Raw genomic sequence first — 24,862 nt, 5'->3', positions numbered from 1 at the left:
TCTGTACCAACATTAAGGATATTGACATTAGCAAATCCACAGCAAGGACTCAGTTACAGCGGGCAACACTTATACAACATTTGCACAGTTAAATCCAGCTCTAAGCAGTACCTCTTTATGAATGAGTTTCAGTTACTTGTGTATCAGACTGATTATGTAAGTTTGTTATATATGTCTTTTTACACTCAGTAGAGCATTTTTTGCACTAAGTGTATCGCAGTCATCAACTTAAGACCAGTAATTTATATTGTATATGCAGGATTGTGATATTGGGACAATTCTACACAAGATCATTATATAGAAGGTTGAGCGCTGTATATTTTTTCTGTATATTTCTAATATTAAGAGGGAAGGACACCCTCTTGTGCAGCAGCTTACCATCAACAGAGGCTTAGTTGCCCAGTGCGCAGTATTATTTCCTCTTATTTCAATAACCCAGAGGTAATGGCATCCCCCAGATGGACTCCAAAAAAGAGATTTTATGGTGACTAAAAATTTTTATTTTTGTACTTACCGTTAAATAACTTTTTCTAATTTTTTTTGTGTGTGTAACACTGCGTTTCCTCCCCTACACTTTGTCTTCGTTTTTATTGGTTGGTATGGCACACTAGTTGTTCACCCTTTGTTTAGGGCTTTGTTTTAAAGTTGTACAGAAGACCAGAGGTTGCAGTGTCTTACATGGCTACTTTTAAATGGCAGCGCCTTCTAATCCCTCTAGAAACCCATGGTGACCAATGGCCCCCAGATGAATCAGAAAGTGGTAGGTACAAAAATACCATTTTACGATTAAAGGGAACCCTTATAATTACTAGATTGTAGACACTAGCTGGCAGCCATGAACTGAGCACTGACTGAGCAGGAGATTCAATTTCTGGCGTATTATGTTAATAGTGAACATGACTCCTGATAGCTACTCTATATTACTGTATAGATGATCACATACTAAAGAGTAGAATTTTGTAATAATGTTGTGTTTCCTTGCAGGGTGTTAAGGAAGTGACTTTACTGGGTCAAAATGTCAATAGCTACCTTGACAGATCTTCAGTTCAGTTCTCCACTACTGAGAATTCTCAACTTAGTCGTGGCTTCAGCACAGTGTACAAACCAAAAACAGGAGGGCTGCGATTTGTGGATCTCCTGGATCAGGTTTCCAGAATAGATCCAGAAATGAGAATACGCTTTACTTCTCCGCATCCTAAAGATTTTCCTGATGAGGTAAGTATTGCATGTGTTTGTTAGCTTTTTCAATGGTCCCCACAATGTGCTCAAAACAATGTTTAAGGCGAAGATGATATCTGTGTATTCATTATTTTCAGCACTTAGTATTTTTTTTAAATGAAAGAGATTTTCTTAAAACCAATTTTGATCAAATTTAATTTCTAGCACTGTAAATTTATTGTTACTAGATTACATGTTAAATCGGAGTTAACAATAAATTGTAGCCTTCTTCTAAATACTACTAAAATCAGAAGGTGGTAAATGATTCATTGATTCAATTCCACTTCAGTTTCCTGGATGAGAGGCATTATGGATTTGGGTATACATTATCGACTTCTTAGAGCACCACCCCATGTATCTTCACTACTAGCTTCCCCATGGATTGGGAATAGTGCCAGGCCTTGCAACTAACTATTCACACAGTACATATTGCTGGAGTGATTATCCCAGTACTAAAAGAATACTGGGGTACCATTTTCTCATACGAGTTACTGGTTCAGAAACCAAATTGGGCTCTCTTGGTCTATTTTTAATATTAAAACACTCAACAAAACACACTTCTGGTGGCATAAGTTTAAGATGCACAGTAAGCTCCCTGCAATGAAGAAAACTATCTCCATCGTGCTCTGCAGAACATATTGTTTTGACGATATACGCTTTGTTTTTATGCCAGAAGTAGAAAACCGGGAGGCCAAATACTTCACCCTGTAGAGTAGACGCTCCACTCATAGACTTTGCACATATCTGATCAGACCGATGCTGACATTATGTCATTATGGAACTCAAGGACCAGGCATCTGCAGTCAGTCCCATGGAATTTTCAACAAACTTACCTGTTTATTTTGATGGTTCTTATCTTGATGTCTGTAGTTTAATAGCTGGACCTGTTATCTCTTGGAATGTTTTTAAAATCAGAGATTAGCGAGACTGGCTTTAATGGTGTGGCAGATAAAACCATGATCCTTAAGCAAAAGGGTTTCACTGACAGTGTGGTTAGCAATAGAGGTTGTAGAAGACTTTTTTTTTTTTTGTCTGTGCAAGAGAAAGTTGTTTCCAACTGTTATTTCCAATTGACTTAATTGCTCTAGTTTTTAAAGGATGGTGTAGATGAGAGAAATAATATGAAGTTCCTTAAAATTTCCAACATTTTTACAGGGTATAGCACATCTGCAACCACTATTCAGTCCTCAACTAGTCCATTGAATTTTGTAATACAGGTTGAGTCTCCCATATCCAAATATTCCGAAATACGGAATAATTTTGACATGACTGAGATAATAAAACCTTTGATTTTTGATGGTTCAATGTACACAAACTTTGTCTAAGGCACAAATTATTAAAAATATGGTATAAAATTACCTTCAGGCTGTGTGTATAGGGTGTATATGAAACATAAATTTATTTCATGTATGTACACAAACTTTGCTTGAGCCACAAAATTATTGAAAATATTGTATAAAATGACCTTGCAGGATATGTGTATAAGGTGTATATAACACATAAATGCATTCTGTGAGTATATTGGGGTCCCATTCCCAAGATATTTCATTATGATATGCAATTATTCCAAAATACGGAATATTCCGTTATCCAAAATACCCCTGGTCCCAAGCATTTTGGATATGGGAGACTCAACCTGTACTCTCAACATTTTAAATTCGACAATTCCTCTTGAGGCAGTAGATCCAGTGGAGTTAACATTTCTCACATGGAAAACATTTTTATCATGGCTGTTTCCACAGCTTAGAGGGAGTCAAATTTAGGAGCTCTGTATTTTAAATCTACATACTTGACCTTTTATGACAAAAGAGCAGTTCTTCATGTGAAACCATTTTTGTAACTTATGGTGGTTTCAAAGTTCCATTTAAATCGGGATATAATTCTGACACTAGGTCAAAATCCATCTATGGAGAAGAGGAATCTCTTCATTCTTCATATGTTAGGGGTTTGAAGATTTATGTTAGAACCGCCTACATTGAGATGGGGAAACCTGTTGCAATGTAAAGAACACCGGTGTAGATTGCGGCCTCCAAGAAGATGGGGGCAATGCAATATCCCATTGTGAACTATTGTAGCAAGGCTATTCTTGATGCATGTAAAGCTGAGATGGGATATGTCCTTTTTAAGTAGTAAATGTCTGTCCTTACGGTTGTAATTAAGGTTTTCCAATTGTGTAATGGAAGATTATATGCATACATGTAGTTATCGAAAAATAACACTACATTAATGGTAATTAATTTTCTCCTGTACATGATGCGTTTCGCGGGTCACATTCCGCTTCATCAGATAGTACTAAAATTTAAAAGGAAATGTCATCAAAAGGTAGATTTTGGCATGTGGTGACGCTGTGTGGTTTAGCCCATTGAATTTGGTATAATAATTTAAGAAGTGCTGTGGGTTACGGGTGTCCATGTGAGCAGGCGTTTCAGGAGCAATCTACCAGATCAGTTACTGCCTGATGGGTCAGGTGGGTGATAGAGAATAAGAGAGACAGACTCCTCTATTGGGGCACACCCCAAGGGGAAAAAAAGGGGGTATATATGTTAAAACATACCTTTTATTGGACAATATTTAAAATTACTGCTTGGCATAGAATGGCAACCATAACAGAGAATAACTATGCGAGACAGAAAAGATAATAATAAACACTAATCATGTGTATATCGTTAAACATAATCTATATAGGTACAAATACTAATAATGTCTACCGTTAATGTCTATATCTTGTATAGTATGTCAGTTAGGATCTTATATCACACACTGGTCCTCCAAAAATAATAATCCTTCTTCTATAGACAAAAAAAAAAAATTAAATATCACATATAAGAGAGAGGATATGAATCATCTGCACAGATCCTTTTATTTTTTAATCCTTCCTTCCCAAATTATTTGGGTATCCCTAAGATAATAATTGAGTTGGAATTCAGAACCAATGATGGGGATATGCCAATGAATGAATTGTTTATAAGAAATACATTTGTGGCATCTTATTAATTAATAGAAATATATATAAAATATAAGTGCCATAGTATTGGGAGAATACAATACAATAAAGCATCACCTCAAAAATATTGGAGTGATGACACCAGTATTATATAAATGGAGATATCAGCATCTGGTCATAAATGACATACAATTGGAATGCTACATTGGATACTTAACATTAGTAACGACAAATAAAAAATTTAGAGTGGACCCAATATTTTAATTCATTGTTTATTAGTATTGTATCACAACTTTATCACTTTAATACAGTCTGCACTTTATATTTCGCTGGTTTAAATTTTAAAAGGATGAATTAAAGGTTATATATATATATATATATATATATATATATAATATATATATATATATATATAAATATATATATATAAAAAATTAACAAAGGGGGTGCACTCACCAGTCTTCTAAAATGAGTTTTTATTTCATCTTTTTAAAAAATTTTTACAGCATCATAGTAAAGCTCCGACATTTCGGTCCTAGCCATGGCATGGAAGGTGATGAGGAAGTGACATCTCTGATAATGACCCAGTATCATCAGACGGTCCCCGGTACCTTGACAAAGGTCCATGGCTAGGACCGAAACGTCGGAGCTTTACTATGATGCTGTAAATTTTTTTTTAAAAGATGAAATAAAAACTCATTTTAGAAGACTGGTGAGTGCACCCCCTTTGTTAATTTTTTGTATGCAGGGATACAGGTGATCCCATTTGGGTGGCTACCCCAGCAATTGGATTTTCAGACGTGAGTGTGGACTAATACTGGAATATATATATATATATATATATATATATATATATATATTTTTTTTTTTTTTTTCTTTTATTATTTGCTTTTGGGTCACCACAACAGAGAATTTTCAATGATACGATTCCATATACTGACCATCCGTGAGTGCCCCTTGTTGGAGCACTTTTTTTTTCGTTTAAATCTCACATGTAAGAGTCTTCTCATTCGGTAAATTAATAAACAGGAATTAGTAGTCATTAATTCCAACAAGAAATTAGTTAGCAGTTTAATATTGGCAATAATATACTGGCAATAATAAAGTAACAAATCACCATGTACAAAATCGCATACCGTATATTATTTGCTAAGACTAATTGGTCAGTAATTCTATATATTCACTATCCAAATGTTGTGAATAGTGTTATGTACATATTAATTTAAAACCAATCCACAATGCATATGAATCTCAATCAGTGGTAAGGCATAAAAAACAAACAAAAAAAACACATAATTGAAAAAAAGTGGGTAAACATTGAATAACAAGGTGAAAAAAACACAGAATTATTAAAAAGCTGATTCACCACAAACTGATACCTAAATATCTATCACAATGGATTTATGGTCATTGGAGGCGTCCCTCCATTCTACCTGGGACAGTTTTAGGATCAATCTTTTCTAGAAAGATGTGGAAAACTGTAATGTAAACAGTTAGTGTCAGGCTATCCTGAAATCCCTGTTGCACAAGACAGTGCAGGGCATCAGGTGTTCGGCATCTAATGAGAGAGCAGTGAATGAGAAATAGCAAAGATACCTGTCCCTGATTCTCCCAAGGTAGGTTTGTGGTGTGGGGGTCCGCAGTGCACACTTAGGTCCCTCCCAGCTGAGGGGCCAGGTGGGTGGATAGTTTTACAAAATTTTACAGATTCAATGTGTTTGCTGCAAAGGACATCCATAATTGTTGTAAGGTGCTGTTTACTGCAACTCTGTGGGGTAAATTTTCAAACCATCACGATAGTGACATTTTGTTGTTGCATCCTGCTAAACCAAAAAAGACAGACACACACAGAATGGGGTAATATTTTATTAAATTACTGCACCCCCAAACCCTTCAGTCACCTTTTTATTTTTTACACATCCCTTGGGAAAAGGTTCTCTTTAGTCCATGTATGCATCCCAAGTACTTGGAACCCCCCCCTTAATAAACATTGCAGTGCTGCTTTCAATGGAAGCCCGTCGCAAATGACAGCTTGCTCTCTGACGCAGCCATAGGAATGAATGGGAACACTGATTGTGTCTAGCGATTTTCATTAGTGATTACTCCTGTGTCTACTCCTAACTAGTTTCTCTAGTGTTACTCCGATGCTACCCTGCCTCTGGATACACCAGCTACACCTCAGTACACAGCCCGTGTACCAAGTCTCCAGTGTTATACTCTGACGGTATCTTGCGTCTGAATACTTTCAGCAGCACAGTCTGTGTACTAGTCACCAGTACTCTGCGTCTGTATACTCCTGAGCATACTCCAGTCTCCTTGCTAGCTCCGGATACCTGACCAAGGGGCCGCGACCTGCCTACTAGGTGCAGCAGAAGCCCAAATCCCAATTGGAGGGATCACTGGCGAAGACCATCCAGTAGGTTAGACTCCGCGCCTTTGGCCAGGTCTCTCCAACATCCGGATCTAGCTGATGAGGAAGACTTACATACAACCCCCTTGATTACTGCTCTCTCCACATCCTAGTACCCTGAGTTCCTGTCCTTCGGCTGAAGACCGCCTGAGTCTGATTCTGACAACTAGCTGAACCTTCACACCCATGTGATCCACCTGTGAAGCTGTTCTGATAGGTGAGGAATTATTAACCCGTCTTTAGCATGAGTCTGCAAATTCCCACAGAAAGCAATCTCTTTCAGAAGATACTGAGACAAACTACCCTGTTTGTCACAATATAGCACAGTATTTTGATATCACCATAAAAACCAGCACACCAAATTGCCAATAGAAAAAAAAGGTTTTTTTTTTTTATAAATCGCCATGTAGCATTGTAAACTGTCAAAAACGTACCATCAGTCACAAGATTTCTCAAGCATCATCTGAATGATTGAATAACAGCATACAGTATGTTGAGCATCCGATGGCCGTTTTAGTGCTTTCAAGCACTTTCATTATGGGACACAAAAGCTTCACGTGTTCAAGTCCCAGCTCACCACTGTATGTGGCGCACTAGAGAGATGTAACTATGTGCACCCTGTACTCATATGAAATATAAATACATTACCGATTTGGAGAACGCTCTGGGATGTCCCATTATTTTGGCTAGAGAATCATCTTTTCAAAAATGTTTCTGTATATTTAAATACCACCCTACAGCCTTTAATACAATAGCGTGTACACTTTCTGCTTGATAGTTTATTGATTAAATTGAGAGACCACCTTCCTATACCATACTTTTTTTATGCAGTATTGATGTGACAAGTTTGTATACTGTAACACCTATCAAGAAGGATTGTTAGCAGTGCAAAATCTAATCTACAATAACACGCTCTGTGGGTCCTGATCAAAGTGTGATTAAGGATTTGTTGGAACTTTCATGTACTCTTATATGAGTGGAAGTTTTTCTTGCGAATGCTTGGCTGTGTGGTGGTGTATGAAATATGGCAATACAGAAAGGCCTGGACATCCATGGAAGACAACAGTGGTAGATGATCATAAGATCCTTTCCATGGTAAAGAAAAACCCCTTCGCAAACATCCAGCCAAGTGAAGAACACTCTCCAGGATGTAGGTGTATCATTATCCAAGTCTACCATAAAGAGCAAATACAGAGGGTTCACCACAAGGTGCAAACCATTCATAAGCTTTAGGAAAAGAAAGGCCAGATTACACGTTGCAAAAAAAAAAACAAATCTAGGAAATCCAGCCCAGTTATGGAACAGCATTCTTTGGACTGATGAACCTAAGATCAACCTGTAACAGAATGATGGGAAGAAATAGTATGGAGAAGGCTTTGCATGGCTTATGAGAAGAAGCGTACTACATCATCTGTAAAAAACGGTGGAGGCAGTATGGTGACATGGACCTGCATTGCTTCCAATGGCACTGAATTACTAGTCAGAACAGCAAATTGTAATTCTGCACTATCAATAAGGTACATTGATACTCACAAATTCATATAGAACTTATCCCTAAAGAAATACTTTCTAAGCCAGAAGGGTGACAAAGTGAGTATTTTTAAACCAAAATCAACGTTAAAACCTATATTCTATAGAGGTTGTTTTATAGAGCGTTTTAACAAAATAGTATGTACAGAAATTGATAAATTAGAACCTAAATGGGGAGAACAGCTGCTTACACAAAAAAGAAAGCGAAGCATAGGAAGGATTAAGCAATAATAGAAATATCACTATAAAACCTGTGGGTAAAGGAGCAGGCGAATGGTTATTATGTATAGTTCCAACTATGATAAACAGTCTACTTAAAAACAACCCAGGTAAAAACATTTACGAAATCTTCTATCCATACATCAGAATATGGGGGACATATTCCGAAAAGAAAGTAAAATACCTAATTAATGAAGACCTCATGCTACCAGTATTCTATGTTTTACCTAAAATACATAAAGATCAACAAACTTCTCTGGTAGAATTATAGCCACGGGAACAGATTCTATAACCTCCAGTCTTTCCCACTATGTAGAGTACTACCAGCGACCGCTACAAGTAGCCCTTTGTAGATTCAGAGACTCAGTGCCTGATTCAGAGTTGGGAATAGAGTGAGATATCTCTCTCAACTGTGAACCTGAGCAAACCATATTGCAATGCAAGGGGTGTAAATAATACATAAATTTTTTTACATGTGGGGTAAATACTGGCTGCTTTTGCATGTAGCCTACAAATACTGCACAGCTTTATTATTACTCTACAATTTAGATGTCAGTTTGAAAACACTCCTCCCAAATCTAAATCTCTCTGCACATTTTAAATCTGTCCCACCTGCAGTGCAGCATGGTTTCAGTTGAGATATTTGCTCTACAAACATAATATGGACCAGGTGAGTAGAATCTAAAACTTGGATGTCTATCTCTCAACAGAGATCCAGGTTTTATGTGTTTTACATTTATTAGTAACGTTTTTGAGACTACTCATCTGATCAAGATTATGGGGATGCAGCTGATTGGTTCTACTTTGGGGGTGATGTATCAAAGCTTGCAGTGAGATAAAATGGAGAGAGATAAAGTACCAACCAATCAGCTACTAATTAAAATCATGTTACTGACTGTGCTTGAAAAAAAGATAGGAGCTGAGTGGTTGATACTTTATCTCTCTCCACTTTATTTCTCTTGAAGTTGTGATACATCACCCCCAGAGTCTGTGTAAAGGTGCATTTGTCTGTGCGAGTCTCCATATAGTATGTAGCAGCCATTTTGTGATCTCTCATTTATCATAATTAGGAATTATTTTTTTTTTTAAATCACTTTATATATCTAGAACCATTGCTGCAACTGTAAGTGTTGATTTTTTTGCTGCATATACAGTGCATCTGGAAAGTATTCACAACGCTTCACTTTTTCCACATTTTATGTTACAGCCTTATTCCAAAATGGAATAAATTTATTGTTGTCCACAAAATTCTACACACAATACCCCATAATGACCACGTGTAAAAAGTTATTTTGCGACTTTTACAAATTTAATTAAAAAAAAACACTAAGAAATCACATGTACATAAGTATTCACTGCCTTTGCCATGAAGTTCAAGATTGAGCTCAGGTGCATCCTGTTTTCACTGATCATCCTTGAGATTTTCCTACAGCTTAATTGGAGTCTACCTGTGGTAAATTCAGTTGATTGGACATGATTTTGAAAGGCATACACCTGTCTCTATAAGGTCCCACACTTGACAGTGTATGTCAGAGCACAAACCAAGCATGAAGTCCAAGGAATTGTCTGCAGACCTCCAAGACAGGATTGTCTCGAGGCACAAATCTGGAGAAGGGTACAGAAAAATATTCTGCTGCTTTGAAGGTCCCAATGAGCACAGTGGCCTCCATCATCCGTAAGTGGAAGAAGTTCTGAACCACCAGGACTCTTCCTAGAGTTGTCCGGCCGTATAATCTGAGCGTTTGGGGGAGAAGGGCCCTAGTCAGGAGGTGACCAAGAACCCGATGGTCACTCTGTCAGAGCTACAGCAGTCCTCTGTGGAGAGAGGAGAACCTTCCAGAAAGACAACCATCTCTGCAGCAATCCACTAATCAGGCCTGTATGGTAGAGTGGCCAGATAGAAGCCACTCCTTAGTAAAATGCACATGGCAGCCCACCTGGAGTTTGCCAAAATGCACCTAAAGGACTCTCAGACCGTGAGAGACAAAGATTGAACTCTGGCGTGAATGCCAGACGTTCTGTTTGGAGGAAACCAGGCACCGCTCATCACCAGGTCAATACCATCTCTACAGTGAAGCATGGTGGTGCAGCATCATGCTGTGGGGGTGTTTTTCAGCAGCAGGAACTGGGAGACTAGTCAGGATAGAGGGAAAGATAAATGCAGTAATGTACAGAGACATCCTGGATGAAAACCTGCTCCAGAGTGCTCTTGACCTCAGACTGGGGCGACTGTTCATCTTTCAGCAGGACAACGACCCTAATCACACAGCCAAGATATCAAAGGAGTGGCTTCCGGACAACTCTGAATCTCCTTCAGTGGCCCAGCCAGAGCCCAGACTTCAATCCAATTGAACATATATGGAGAGATCTGAAAATGGCTGTGCACTGACTCTTCCCATCCAACCTGATGGAGCTTGAGAGGTGCTGCAAAGAGGAGTGGGCGAAAGATAGGTGTGCCAAGCTTGTGGCGGCATATTCAAAATGACTTGAGGCTGTAATTGCTGCCAAAGGTGCATTAACAAAGTATTGAGCAAAGGTTGTGAATACTTATGTACATGTGATTTTCATTCGTTTTTTTTTTTTTTTTTTATTAAATTTGCAAAAATCGCAAAAAAACTTTTTACACATTGTCATTATGGGGTATTGTGTGTAGAATTTTGAGGACAAAAATTAAATTATTCAATTTTGAAATAAGGCTGTAACATAGTAAAATTTGGAGAAAGTGAAGCGTTGTGAATACTTTCCGGATGCACTGTAAGCAAGTTGCTGTACAATATATGCATACCTCCCAAATTTTCCTAAGCATAGATTGTGACTTCTGTGTGAATGCCCAAAAAGGGGCATGGCCTCGTGGGGAAAGCAGAGTCTGTGAGCCATGCACCTGTTTTCGTTACGCTGGGGGCATGTGTTCACTGCTGTGCATACACAGATGTATGCCCATATACTACATCAAGGTAAACCACATCAGGTGGGTCCCTAACATCACTAATACTGACACATCATATAAAGTTATAAATGTGTCAGTATTAGGGATGTTAGAGACCCATCTGATGAGGCTCACCTTGTCGTGGGGGGGTGGGCATACATTTCTGGCCAGACATACTAAGAACCATATTTAAACCCCATGTTAATTGTGAGTTTATTTATTTAAATGTTTTGTTTATCAGCATTCTTAGTGCTTAGAGTCCACATCTGCATTTTCTTTTCTTTTGTCTGCATGGCACTACAAGTCTCAGCATGGTAGTATCTCTTTTTATGTTTAAACTTAGGGTGTGTAGTCCAGCTTGCCCCCCCCCCTTCCTTTTTTTTCCTCTCTGTATGTGTAAAAATGTAAGGTGTTGACTTGGCATCCAAATTCCTCCAATCTCAATCAGTTTGAGCATCCGTGGTATGTGCTTGAAAAACAAGCCCGAGTCATGGAGGCCCCACCTCGCAATTTACAGGACTTAAAGGACCTGCTACTATTGACTTGGTGCCAGATACCACAGGACCTAGAGAGGTCTTGTAAAGTCCATGCCTCGACGGGTCAGAGCTTTTTTGGCGGCACAAAAGGGATCTACACAAGGGAGGCAATCAGGAAACCAACTGCCTAAATACCGGCAGCCGGCTTCCCGACTGTCTTATCCCGGCAAGGGTGAAATGCTGGGCGTCTAGATGTAGACGCCCGCATTTCCCCGATGCCGGGAGACCGGCGCCCGGCATCACGATCGTAGTGATGCCGGGCGCCGCGAGCGGACAGCCGCGGGGGGGGAGGGTTAGGTTTAGGGCTCCCGGGGGGGACTTAGGTTTAGGCAGCGGGGAAGGGGGTGGTTAGGGTTAGGCACTTGGGGGGGAAGTTAGGGTTAGGCACACCTAAGGAGGGTTAGGTTAGTAAATACTTACATATCCACGATCGGGATTTCCAGCGCTGTCGGGCTTCCGCTGCGTCGCACTCTGCTCCTGTCGGGCTGCCGCTAACGGGAATCGAACCACCCCTACACAATATTAGGGGTGGTTTTAATATTTTGGCTTATGGATATGTATGTGTGTGCCTACCACTTACCTTAACTTCCATTCTTGTTTTTTGTAGGTTCTCCACTTGATACGGGAACGGCATAACATTTGCAAACAAATTCACATCCCGGCACAAAGTGGAAGTAACAGAGTTTTAGAATCCATGCGCAGGGGGTGAGCATGCTTTACTTGTTCTCAGAAATGTCTGTAAAAATACAGCAAAATTAGTAAGAGTAGGATATTTAAATGATCTCCAAGCCAAGGGATGTGTACCTACAATGTCTATACCAAAAGTGTACAAATATGCCAGACTTGAAATACTGGAAAAAAAAAAAGAAATACCATTTTTCCATGAACTGTGATGTCAACACAATGATGAACATACATTTTGTCTTTACTGTCTCTATAGATGTAAATGCCACAAACAATGTTATTACTATATCAGGGTCCGTAGGGCTCCATAGGAGACCTTGTGGTATAGGTGATGGCTCTGCCGTCGGGCACCACACAGTTAATCTTTTGGTCCCAGGATGCATCGGGGCCTCTTCTCCTATACCCCGCCCCCAGGCCAAGGCAACTTCAGTTTTCGTAGGTGCCCAGCTGGAGACTGGTAACTGCACAGGGGGGCTGCTGATAGATCTTCAGTGGACTTCCGTGCTGCCGCTCCGACACCCCCGCCGACGCCAACCACCAGTACTGATTCGGGGAACTCGGCGGGCACTTGGGGGTTCCAGCTAGCAGGAACCCCCGGGGAGCCCTGGACTGTGGCCGGAACGCAGGGGGACAGCTCAGGTAAGCAGCGGGCGTCTGCGGTAGGCCCCGGCTGATGCACAGGGGCTCCTTGGGGACGGCTGCTTGTGGAGCCATCAAGAGCCTGCGCTGCCACTGATCTGCCTGGATCTGGGGCTGGAACGCCACTGAGAGAGCGCCAGCACCCTTGGGGTTAAATGCATGACAGGGGAGCGCGCTTTCCTGTACAGCACAGGCAGTGCCTCCCCTGCTGCACACAGTGCCATTTTCTCCGTTGAGCAAGCGGGCTGTGCCAGCGATACTCCCCCCGGGCCAGCCCACTCTGAGCTCTCCGGCGGCCATCTTTTTTGTGCAGTCAACGCTGGTCTCAATGCAGTGCGGTGCCTGGGTCCCCACTGCATACCTCTCCTCCAACGAGGTCAGTGTATTTAGCGCTATTTCCTACTAGACTTTAGGTCTTGTAGGTGATTGTAGTGCCATTGTACAGGTAATAATTTTTTTTCTGCATAGTTGTGACTTTTACTAGTGCTGTGTGTCTGATTTCTTCTGTCAGCATTTTACTATCCCTATATCTTTCCTCCCGTCAGGCCTCTCGGTACCAGTACTGCCAAGGTGGGAAATTACCATAGTCAGAAGTTCTCACTGTGTGGTGGATCACATTGATTGTCATGTCTGAGAGTTACGTTCACTGCAGACTAGTGCTCCTTTCCTGTCTACCTGCTCCAGATGTATGGTAGGTATTGGAGAAGGGGATGTATTCAGGAGGGCTTATGACAGCTTGTTCTGCCCTTTCTTATACCCCTGCTGTGCCGTTAAGGTCACAAGAGTCTCCATGGGCTTGCCTTACACAGGTTTCATATGCCCTAGTAGATTGGTTGTCTGCTCCTCCTGCGTTCTCCACCAGTGGGGTTCCCGCAGCAGGCAGTAGTCCCTTTCCCTGTCATAGGGGTCCCGGGACTGATGATGGTGGCACATTGTTCACCTCCGCAGATGTTTCCCCTGCGGAACCTGTCTAGGTAAACACACTGGGCGGAATTCAATTGTTTCTACCCTCCTTCGCGCCTGACGGAGCTATTCAATTGTTGCTCCTGTCGGGCGCAATCAGCTGCCAGCGCTCCATTTCAGCTCGTAGCCCCAGCAGAGTGCAAACTGAAATGTGCGAGAAGTGACCTGTTTGGGTGCCCAAACCTCACTTTTCGCGGTCGCGCCCAGCACTTTGGTCGGGGGTAGCTGCTTTACACGGCTAAACCCGACCACTTTGGGCACGATCAGCGCGAAAAACATCAGCGATTGAATAGTGGCCCACGATCTCCTGTCACTTTAGACGGGAGATCCGGACCACATAAACAATTGAATTCCGCCCTCTGTCCACTACAGTGCAGAGGGCGCTTAGGTCTGCCAAGAGACAGTTGTTGTCATCCCCAATCACTCAGTATAATGATGATGATGACATGACGTCTGATGAGGTGAACTCCTGGATTTATCGGATTCTGTGCACCCTTCTAGGAAGGTTAAGGCTAAGTCTAAAATGTTTATTGCAGGCCTCATACGGGCCATCTGTATGACAATGCTCATTACAGACGACGGCCCTTCTACGGGTACTCTTACATACGCTTGCTTCAAGGATATTAAAGGTACAGCTGCTGTTTCTCCCCTATCTGGCCAATTGGTGGATCATTTAGAGGAGACATGGTAGTTTCCGGGGAAGCGGTTACTACCACAAAAGCGCTTGGCTTATGCATATCTTTTTGCAGACAGCTATTTCACTATATGGGAGTCTCCCCCCTCAGGTGGGGGAAAGTCTCGGCTAACAAGCTTAGTGAAGAGTGCAACTTTACCTATGCCATCCATGTCATCTCTGACTGATGCTACGAACTGTGAGGTGGAGGTGTGTCTTAAGTCTATTTCACCTCGCCAGGGGAGCCTCCAGACCAGCTATGGCATTCTGTTGGGTGGCTCGGGTCATTGAACGGTGGGCGGATGCTTTGGAGGCATTTTTTCCCCCAGATGCTCCCGGGGAGCAAATGGTGTTAGTAGGCAATTTCAAAGATTTAGCTGCATACATTAATGAAGCAGCTTTGTATGTGAGCCTACTGACCTCTAGAGTTCCGTGGCAGCAGTGTCAGCACGCCGCTCCTTGTAGTTGTGCTCTTGAAGAGCTGATGCTGAATCCAGGAAGGTATGCCTTCTAATGGTCAGGTTCTCTTTGGCCCTGATTTAGACAAACTAGTGAACACGCTGGCGGTAGCAAAGTCTGCGTGTCTACCTTCAGCTCCGGTTCTATCTGGCCTATCGTCCCCAAGGTGCAGTCCTTTCCGAGACCCTCGGGCCAGAAAGGTTGGTAAGACCAAGAAAGAGGCTCCGAGCACTAGACATTAGGCCGACTAAACAGGTCGATAAATCTTCAGCCTGACGGGATGGGCCTCCCCTTGCGGGACCCCAAGGTGGGAGGGCGACTTCTGCAATTCGCCCAGTGCTGGTGCCAGACTACCACAGACCCTTGGGTAAGGTCAGTGGTCTCTAAGGGGTATGCCCTCTCCTTCTGCAGCAGGCCTCATCAGTTCTTCACTGCTGGCCTTCCTTCAGATCCAGAGAAGGCTCGGGCAATTCAGGAGGTGGTGCACTCTATGCTCCATATGGGGGTCATAGTGCTGGTCCTGTTACCCCTGAGGGGAATGGGTTATTACTCCAATCTCTTTCTGGTTCAAAAACATTATGGTAGGAACTGTTCGATTTCAACTTGAAGTCCCTGAACAAGTTTCTAAGGGTCCCTTGGTTTCGGATGTATACTCTGCATTCCATTATATTGGCTATGGAACCTGGGGATTTTATGGTGTCTCTGGATATTCATGATGCCTACCTACATATCCCCATTGCCAGGGCTCATCACTGTTTCCTCAGATTTGCGGTACTAGATCTCCATTACCAGTTTCAGGCTCTGCTGTTTGGCCTATCTATGGCATCCCGAGTGTTTACAAAGGTAATGGCAGTCATGGTGGCTCACCTGCGGTTACAGGGGGTTCGTCTGTTACCCTATTGAATGACCTTCTGTTGTTAGCAGGGTCTCCAGAGGTGCTTCACAGCCATCTGCACCTGACTATATCAGTGTTGCAGACTCACGACTGGCTGGTGAAATGGAAGAAATCCTCCCTAACTCCTTCTCAGAGGATGGTCCATCTGGGGGCATTGCTGGACTCTCTGCAACAAAGGATCTTCTTGACAGAGAAAAAAGATCTCCTTGTTACAGTCCAAGATACGCAATTGCCTCCAGGGTCGCCGAGCATCCCTTCACTCGGCAATGAAGTTACAGAGTTCCATGGTGTCGATGTTCGACATGGTGGAGTATGCCCAGTTTCATTCCAGACCTCTGCAGATGTTGATTCTCTCCAGATGGGACGGATTACCCCGTCTGGTAAAAACACAAATGATTGTGCTGTCTCTGGAGGTGCGCCTGTCTCTGACTTGGTGGTTAAAGTAGTCTCATCTCAACAGGGGACGCCCGTTTTGGATCTCGAACTGGGTCCTCCTAACAATGGATGCCGATCTTCGGGGTTGGGGCACTGTGACGGGTCCATACGTCTTCCAGGGACGGTGGACGCCCGCGGAAGCTGCCCTGCCGATCAATGTGTTGGCATTTCGGGCAGTATTCAGAGCGCTGGAACAAGCAAGACTCATTCTGCAGGGGAAACCCGTGCAAATTCAGTCAGACAACGCCACCACGGTGGCTTACATAAATCGTCAAGGAGGAACGAGAAGTAAGACAGCCCTAAAAGAGGTATCCCGCATTCTGACTTGGGTGGAAGGCAATCTCCCAGCCATATCGGCAATGTTCATTTCAGGAGTACTCCACTGGGAAGCGGACTTCCTCAGCCGTCACGATGTGCATCCAGGGGATTGGTCTCTTCACCCGGAAGTATTTCATCTCCTATTGGACAAGTGGGGCCTTCCCAAAATAAACCTCATGGCCTCCAGACATAACCGCAAGCTGCTTGTGTACGGGTCCAGAACAAGAGACACAGAGGCTCTCCTGGTGGACGCTCTGTCAGTCCGGTGGACCTTCCAGTTTGCGTATCTGTTTCCTCCGTTCGCCCTTCTTCCTCGAGTACTTTGAAAGTTCAAGCAGGAAGGGGGCAGTATCCTGCTGGTGGCTCCAGCATGGCCCAGACGTCACTGGTACTCAGATCTGCGGAGTCTCTCCATCGACTCTCCGTTGCTGTTGCCTCAACGTCTGGATCTGTTGTCTCGGGGTCCTTGTCTCTACCCTGATCTGGGTCGTCTATTTTTGACGCCGTGGCTCTTGAGACATCCCTCAGGGCTAAGGGGTTCTCCATTTCTGTGGTGAACACCATGCTTAGAGCTCGGAAACCTGCTTCTGCCAGGATTTACCATAGGGTGTGGCATACATGTTTTGAATGGTTTCGGCCCAGGGGGTACGATCCCTTGGTATTTCGTATATCCAGGGTTCTGTATTACCTACATGCGGGCTTGGATAAGGGTCTCCGCCTCGCTTCCTTGAAGGTTCATGTTTCCGTACTATCTAAGTAGTTTCAGTGTAGGACTGCTCCGCTTCCTGTTAACCGCACTTTTATGCAGGGTGCCCTTCGCATTCAGCCTCCCTTTGTCCCCCCAGTGGCTCCTTGGGATTTGGCTGTGGTTCTTAGGGCTCTCCAGGTTCCTCCATTTGAACCTCTAGACTCAGTGGACTTCAAATGGTTCACAGCTAAGACTGTCTTTCTTCTAGCTATTGCTTCAGCTAGAAGGGTGTCAGATTTGGGGGCTCTCTCCTGTCGCCCTCCCTTTCTGATTTTTCATAGGAACAGAGCGGTTCTTAGGCCTCGCCCTTGTTTCCTTCCTAAGGTGGTCTCTAGTTTCCAAATTAACGAGGAAATTATAGTGCCGGCCTTTAACTCACCAGACCTTTCAGCAGGTGAGGCCTCATTGGATGTGGTACGTGCTCTTCGTATTTACGTGGACCGTACCAGTTCCCTTCGGAAGTCGGACTCCTCGTTTGTCCTCCTACAGTTTCCATAAGAAGGGATGTCCTGCCTACAAGCAGATGTTGGCAAGGTGGATTCGCATGGCAATCTCTGAGGCTTACACTCATGAGGGCATTCCAGTGCTGCCCTCTGTTACTACTCATTCTACTCGGTCCATGGGTCCTTCGTGGGCAGCTCGCCGTGGTGCCTCGGATGTTCAGCTTTGTAAGGCGGCCACGTGGTCATCTGGCCATACCTTTGTCAGGTATTACGCTTTTGATACCTTTGCCTCTTGCCCTTAAGGGTACTGCTTTCGGACATCCCCAAGGTCTCCTGTGGAGCCCTATGGACACTGATGTAGTAAATAAGAGATATGGTAAGAACTTACCTTTATCTCTCTTTCTACAAAGTCCATAGGGTCCACAGGACTCCCACCCTGTCGCACCTGTGCTTCAGATGGGTTTTGACCTGGACACCGGTTTTTCTGTCTCCTTCTCTGTGAGAATGTGGATCTTGGGTGTTCCAGACTTGCTTCTCTCTGTTTTTTTCCTCCTGCAGCCTATGGCTTGTTACAAAACTGAAGGAGCCTTGGCCTGGGGGCGGGGTATAGGAGAGGAGGCCCCGGTGCATCCTGGGACCAAAAGATTGTCTGTGTGGTGCCCGAGGGCAGAGCCATCGCCTATACCCCAAGGTCTCCTGTAGACCCTATGGACTGTAGAAATAGAGATAACAAAGGTAAGTTCTTGCCATATCTCTTATTATGTTCCGATTTTGCTCTTGGACACTTTTGAGTTATCGGAGCAGCAGCAAATGGAGTTGCAGCAAAGGGATTTTTAAGTAGTATTCAAAGATCAGGGATCTTCTCGACTGGAGATAAAATAATTTCTTTTGCAATTATTGAGCAAGTTAGTAGGTTTTTGTACTCTAAATCAGAGGTTCCCAAACTCTTATCATTACAGTCCAGGTTTTAAGGAAATCCCTGATTGAATTCAGATGGTTAAATCAAATTGATTGAGGTACTAATTGTTACCTGTGCTTAAGCATGGATATCCTTAAAACATGGACTGTAATGGCAGAGTTTAGGAACCTCTGCTATAAATAGTGACTGGTACAAATTTCTCCATCTGCAGAGGACACATATGCTGGGTTATATTCCTTTCTTTATCAGGCAAGGCACCCTACTTTCCTTCACTTCTCTTTTTCCTCCAATCAAATTCAGTTTCCTGGCCTAGTACAGAGTTTGCTTATTTTCCCTGTGTTTTTTTTACACTCTGGATAAATCTATCTGGAGCCCATGCCTTTGGGACCAGGCCACTCTGTACAACATGTGCATTGTCACAAAATACTCTTCCAGGATTGAAGACTAAGAGATAACGCAAGACTCTGAGTTGGCCCGATACCTGTGGAAAGCAATGGCTGATTTGTAATTGGCCACAAATTGTCTGTGCATCAAACCCGAACTCTTACATTAATCCTGGATCTCTCTTTTGACAGGGGTTATTCCTTCCCCAGGGCATAGTTCATTCCCTTCGGCCTCCTCCTGTCTACTTACTGTAGTTGAGCATATGATATATCGTACAGTCATCAGTGCCTAGACCCATATGAGCACACTCCTACAACAGTAGCAAGCTCCCGCTCTCATTCTTTAGATCTCGGGATGTATCTCAGACATGGTGAAAATTCTTTGGTCATTTTACCATACATTTTCCCCAACAAGCTACTCTGAATCCCCAAATTCACTGACAAAACTATTCTTGGTGCAAGGAGTACGATTACTATGGACCATATGTCTTTTTATGCTGAGCACGGTTGTAGCCTTATCCCTCACGGGGGCTTGTGCTGCACTAGTCATACCTTCTCTGGTGGATACCTGAGTTGTGGGGCCCCTTTAAAAAATTTTCCTACGAGTCCCCAAAGTTCTAGTTACGCCCCTACCCAAATTCTTTGGAAGATATCACCCAAATTGTCTTGTTTGTTACAGCATCCTTCATCTGCAAATTCTGTTTTATCATTAAGACTTAAAGCAACTGAGATTAATGGTATGAATGTTAAAGTCATGATTCTTTGACCTAATGTGTTTGGTGCGAGAAGTACAGTATGTGTCCACATGGGAGTTTTATTTGGGCTATTCCTTCTGCTCCTATTCCAACAGAAATGTATTGAAAATGCAGAACTTCTACCATCTAGACAGATGCAGATTCTCTGCACATCAAAGCCACAAAAGTGCCACTGAATGCTTACATGAGGAGAATGAGGGCTTTGCCTCCTTAAATATTGCTTTGGGGCCCAGAAATTGTATGTCATGCCTTTGCACTATCCACTTTTATCTCATGTCTTTCATGCAGTTAAAAATATTGTTTATTAATTAGAGCAGATAAAATATTTGTTATGGTTTTCTGGCAATCATTTTGTCTTTATATACTATTTGGTAAAATATTGCTCTTGTTGTTCAGATATAGTCGAGAAGCTTATTTGGATCTGATACAGAATATCCGAGAGCAGGTTCCAGGTTAGTGATCTCTTTATTCAAAATGCTGTCTTCCTTAATGGGCAGTATCTACAGATTTGATCATTCTGTGTTAAGTCATCCAATGCAAAATACCCTTACCATTTACTTTATTTGCACTCATTTACTCTTGTAAAAGTGTCCCACATATTCACGTTTGTTATTACATCTCGTGTAGTTTTTAAGCTATAAGGAGTTGAAAATGTCAAAAATACAATTTTTTTTTGTCATTTGTGAGCATGTAAAAACCTAATTTTCTCAGACCAGGATTGAGATCTTTTTAAAACAAAACAAAAAAAAACCAAACTATTTTGTTCAGAACAGGTTTTGATTTGATATACCATATAACTAAGTTAAGGAAGCCAACATTTCAGGATCAGGCTCAAAGATTTATTTGAAAACCGCTTTAATAAACCCCCTGTTTTTACTGTATATTTCTAAATAAAATATTTATTGTTTAACATTGTAAAATTTTGTGTATTCCTTCATGTTAAAGATTGTCAATACCAATTTTTAAGTTGGGATCTCAATGGGGTCTTATATTTTTAAGTATTTTGTTTATAGTAACAGGAACTTTTATGATTTTGTGCTACATTGCAGTTAAACAGAGTTTTTTGTTTAAAAACCCTACTTTTTTTAATGTTAGCAGTGTTTTTGTCACTACATTAATTGCTTTCATTAACTGTATTATACCTTAGAGACATTAATATTTAGTGGTGCATTACATGTAAGCTGAAAAATATTGTTCTCTGAAATCGAAAGGAAGTAAAAACCTGATCAATTATTTGTGTAATTTGTGTTTTAACTAGGGGTGAGCGGGTTCGGATTTCTGAAATCCGAACCCCCCCGAGCCCCCCCGATCCGAGTCCGATCCGAGTCAGGCTCGACTTTTCCCGCCTGACTCGGATCTGAAATCGAGGCAAAACGTCATCATCCCGCCTTCCGAGTCTCGCGGGTTTTGGATCCTATATAAGGTACCCGCGTCGGCGCCATTTTCTCACTCGGCTGTGGACAGTGAAGAGGGAGGGTGGGAGTTAGGGCTGTGTAGTGTAGTGTAGTGTAGTGCTGCTGTTGTCCACTACTTCAAAGTCCATAGGGGCTGGCTGTGTTGTGCTGTGCTGCTGTTGTTAATAGGGGCTGTGTCCACTACTTCAAAGTCCATAGGGGCTGGCTGGACTGTGTTGTGCAGTCAGTTCTCCATAGGGGCTGTGTCCACTCCAAAGTCCTGTGCAGTGTCCCAGTCCTAAAGGAGTGCTGTAGTGTTGTCCAGGGGGTGCTCTGTCCATCAGGGGTGCTCCCCCCAAGTGCTAAAAAAATAATATATTTTCTGTGTTTGTGAATTGTGTGCGCAGTAGCCGCACGTGCATCAACAAAGTAGTGCCAAGCGTGCGCCTGTGTCATAAGTAAAGGGCCGGCTGGCTTGACCGTTAAGGGTGCTGTAACCCCCGAAAGTACACTCCAGTCCAAACCAAAAAAAAAATTATTTTCTGTGTTTGTGAATTGTGTGCGCAGTAGCCGCACGTGCATCAACAAAGTAGTACCAAGCGTGCACCTGTGTCATAAGTAAAGGGCCGGCTGGCTTGACCGTTAAGGGTGCTGTAACCCCCGAAAGTACACTCCAGTCCAAACCAAAAAAAAAATTATTTTCTGTGTTTGTGAATTGTGTGCGCAGTAGCCGCACATGCATCAACAAAGTAGTGCCAAGCGTGCGCCTGTGTCATAAGTAAAGGGCCGGCTGGCTTGACCGTTAAGGGTGCTGTAACCCCCGAAAGTACACTCCAGTCCAAACCAAAAAAAAAATTATTTTCTGTGTTTGTGAATTGTGTGCGCAGTAGCCGCACGTGCATCAACAAAGTAGTGCCAAGCGTGCACCTGTGTCATAAGTAAAGGGCCGGCTGGCTTGACCGTTAAGGGTGCTGTAACCCCCGAAAGTACACTCCAGTCCAAACCAAAAAAAAAAATTATTTTCTGTGTTTGTGAATTGTGTGCGCAGTAGCCGCACGTGCATCAACAAAGTAGTGCCAAGCGTGCGCCTGTGTCATAAGTGAAGGGCCGGCTGGCTTGACCGTTAAAGGGTGCTGTAACCCCCAAAGTACACTCCAGTCCAAACCAAAAAAAAAATTATTTTCTGTGTTTGTGAATTGTGTGCGCAGTAGCCGCACGTGCATCAACAAAGTAGTGCCAAGCGTGCGCCTGTGTCATAAGTAAAGGGCCGGCTGGCTTGACCGTTAAAGGGTGCTGTAACCCCCGAAAGTACACTCCAGTCCAAACCAAAAAAAAATTATTTTCTGTGTTTGTGAATTGTGTGCGCAGTAGCCGCACGTGCATCAACAAAGTAGTGCCAAGCGTGCGCCTGTGTCATAAGTAAAGGGCTGGCTGGCTTGACCGTTAAAGGGTGCTGTAACCCCCGAAAGTACACTCCAGTCCAAACCAAAAAAAAATTATTTTCTGTGTTTGTGAATTGTGTGCGCAGTAGCCGCACGTGCATCAACAAAGTAGTGCCAAGCGTGCGCCTGTGTCATAAGTAAAGGGCCGGCTGGCTTGACCGTTAAAGGGTGCTGTAACCCACAAAGTACACTCCAGTCCAAACCAAAAAAAAAATTATTTTCTGTGTTTAGCCGCACGTATATATCAAATCGATATAACATAAATGGAGGACCAAACTTTCTCCGATAAAAATAAAATAGAGAAAGATCAAGAACCACTTCCTCCTAGTGCTGAAGCTGCTGCCACTAGTCATGACATAGACGATAACATGCCATCAACGTCGTCTGCCAAGGCCGATGCCCAATGTCATAGTAGAGGGCACATACAATCCCAAATGGCAAAGTTCAGGAAAATGACCTTGAAAAAGACATTTAAATCAGCTGAAGAGAAACGTAAACTTGCCAATATGCCATTTACGACACGGAGTGGCAAGGAACGGCTAAGGTCGATCCCTAGTATGTTCATGACTAGTGGTTCAGCTTCACATGACGATGGAAGCCCTCCTCCCACTAAAAAAATCAAAAGAGTTAAGCTGGCAAAAGCACAGCGAAGAACTGTGCTTTCTAAGAAGATATCACAAATCCCCAAGGAGAGTCCAAGTGTGGTGGTGGTTGCGATGCCTGACCTTCCCAGCACTGGACGGGAAGAGGTGGCTCTTTCCACCATTTGCACGCCCCCTGCAAGTGCTGAAAGGAGCACCCACAGTCCACTTGCTGATATGCAAATTGAAGATGTCACTGTTGAAGTACAACAGGATGAGGATACTGGTGTAGCTGGCGCTGAGGAGGAAGTTGGCGAGGAGGATTCTGATGGTGATGTGGTTTGTTTAAATCAGGCTCCGGGGGAGACAGTTGTTGTCCGTGGGATGAAAAAGCCCATCACGGTCATGCCTGGGCAGAAGACCAAACATTCCACCTCTTTGGTCTGGCAATATTTCTATCCAAATCCGGACAACAACTGTCTTGCCATATGTACCATATGTAAAGGTGAAATAAGTAGGGGTAGGGACGTCAACCACCTAGGAACATCCTCCCTTATACGGCACCTGCAGCGCGTTCATAAAAAGTTACTGTCAAGTTCAGAAACTTTGGCTAAGACCGTAAGCAGTCCAGGGACACCTAAATCCCGTTGTCCTGTTGTATCCAAGCGCCTGCAAACCACACCGTCAACTCCCTCCTCGTCAATTTCCTCCTTAGTTAGGATCGGAAGTAGTCCTGCAGGCCATGTCACTGGCATGACTGACTCTCCTATCCGGGATTCCTCCGGAGGATCCTGCATTGCTACGCCTACTGCTGCCGCTGCTGCTGTTGCTGCTGCTGGGAGTCGTTCATCATCCCAGAGAGGAAGTAGGAACACCACTACTTTTACTAAACAATTGACCCTCCAACAGTCCTTAGCGAGGAGGATGAAGTACGACAGCAGTCATCCTGAAGCAAAACGTATAACTGAGGCCTTGACTGCTATGTTGGTGTTAGACGTGCGTCCGGTATCCGCCATTAGTGCAGTGGGATTTAGACAATTGATGGAGGTAGTGTGTCCCCGGTTCCAAATCCCGTCTAGATTCCACTTCACTAGGCAGGCGATACCGAGACTGTACAGAAACGTCAGAAAAAGTGTCCTCAGTGTCCTGAAAAATGCCGTTGTACACAATGTCCACTTAACCACGGACATGTGGACAAGTGGAACAGGGCAGACTAAGGACTATATGACTGTGACAGCCCACTGGGTAGATGTATCACCTTACGCAGCAACAGCAGCAGCGTCACCAGTAGCAGCATCTCAGAAATGCCAGCTCGTTACAAGGCAGGCTACGCTGTGTATCACCGGTT

The 24,862-nt window shown here is 43.2% G+C and overlaps 1 protein-coding gene across 5 annotated transcripts in view; it reads left to right on the top strand.

The window, feature by feature from the left end:
* Nucleotides 1-24,862, top strand: part of CDK5RAP1 (CDK5RAP1 mitochondrial tRNA methylthiotransferase) — a 137,960-nt gene that overhangs the window by 41,613 nt on the left and 71,485 nt on the right. For all 5 annotated transcript variants that reach the window (XM_088480556.1, XM_088480553.1, XM_088480552.1 and 2 more), the window contains exons 8-10: nt 985-1,215; nt 12,391-12,488; nt 20,494-20,549. In XM_088480556.1, coding sequence (XP_088336682.1) covers nt 985-1,215; nt 12,391-12,488; nt 20,494-20,549 — 385 coding nt within the window. The remainder of the gene's footprint in view (nt 1-984; nt 1,216-12,390; nt 12,489-20,493; nt 20,550-24,862) is intronic.

Source organism: Taudactylus pleione, unplaced genomic scaffold, assembly GCF_031769625.1.
Source record: "Taudactylus pleione unplaced genomic scaffold, aTauple2 ptg000256l, whole genome shotgun sequence".
Lineage (NCBI taxonomy): Eukaryota > Metazoa > Chordata > Amphibia > Anura > Myobatrachidae > Taudactylus > Taudactylus pleione.
The sequence above is the reverse complement of the archived record's forward strand: the minus strand, read 5'-3'. Positions and strand labels throughout refer to the sequence as shown.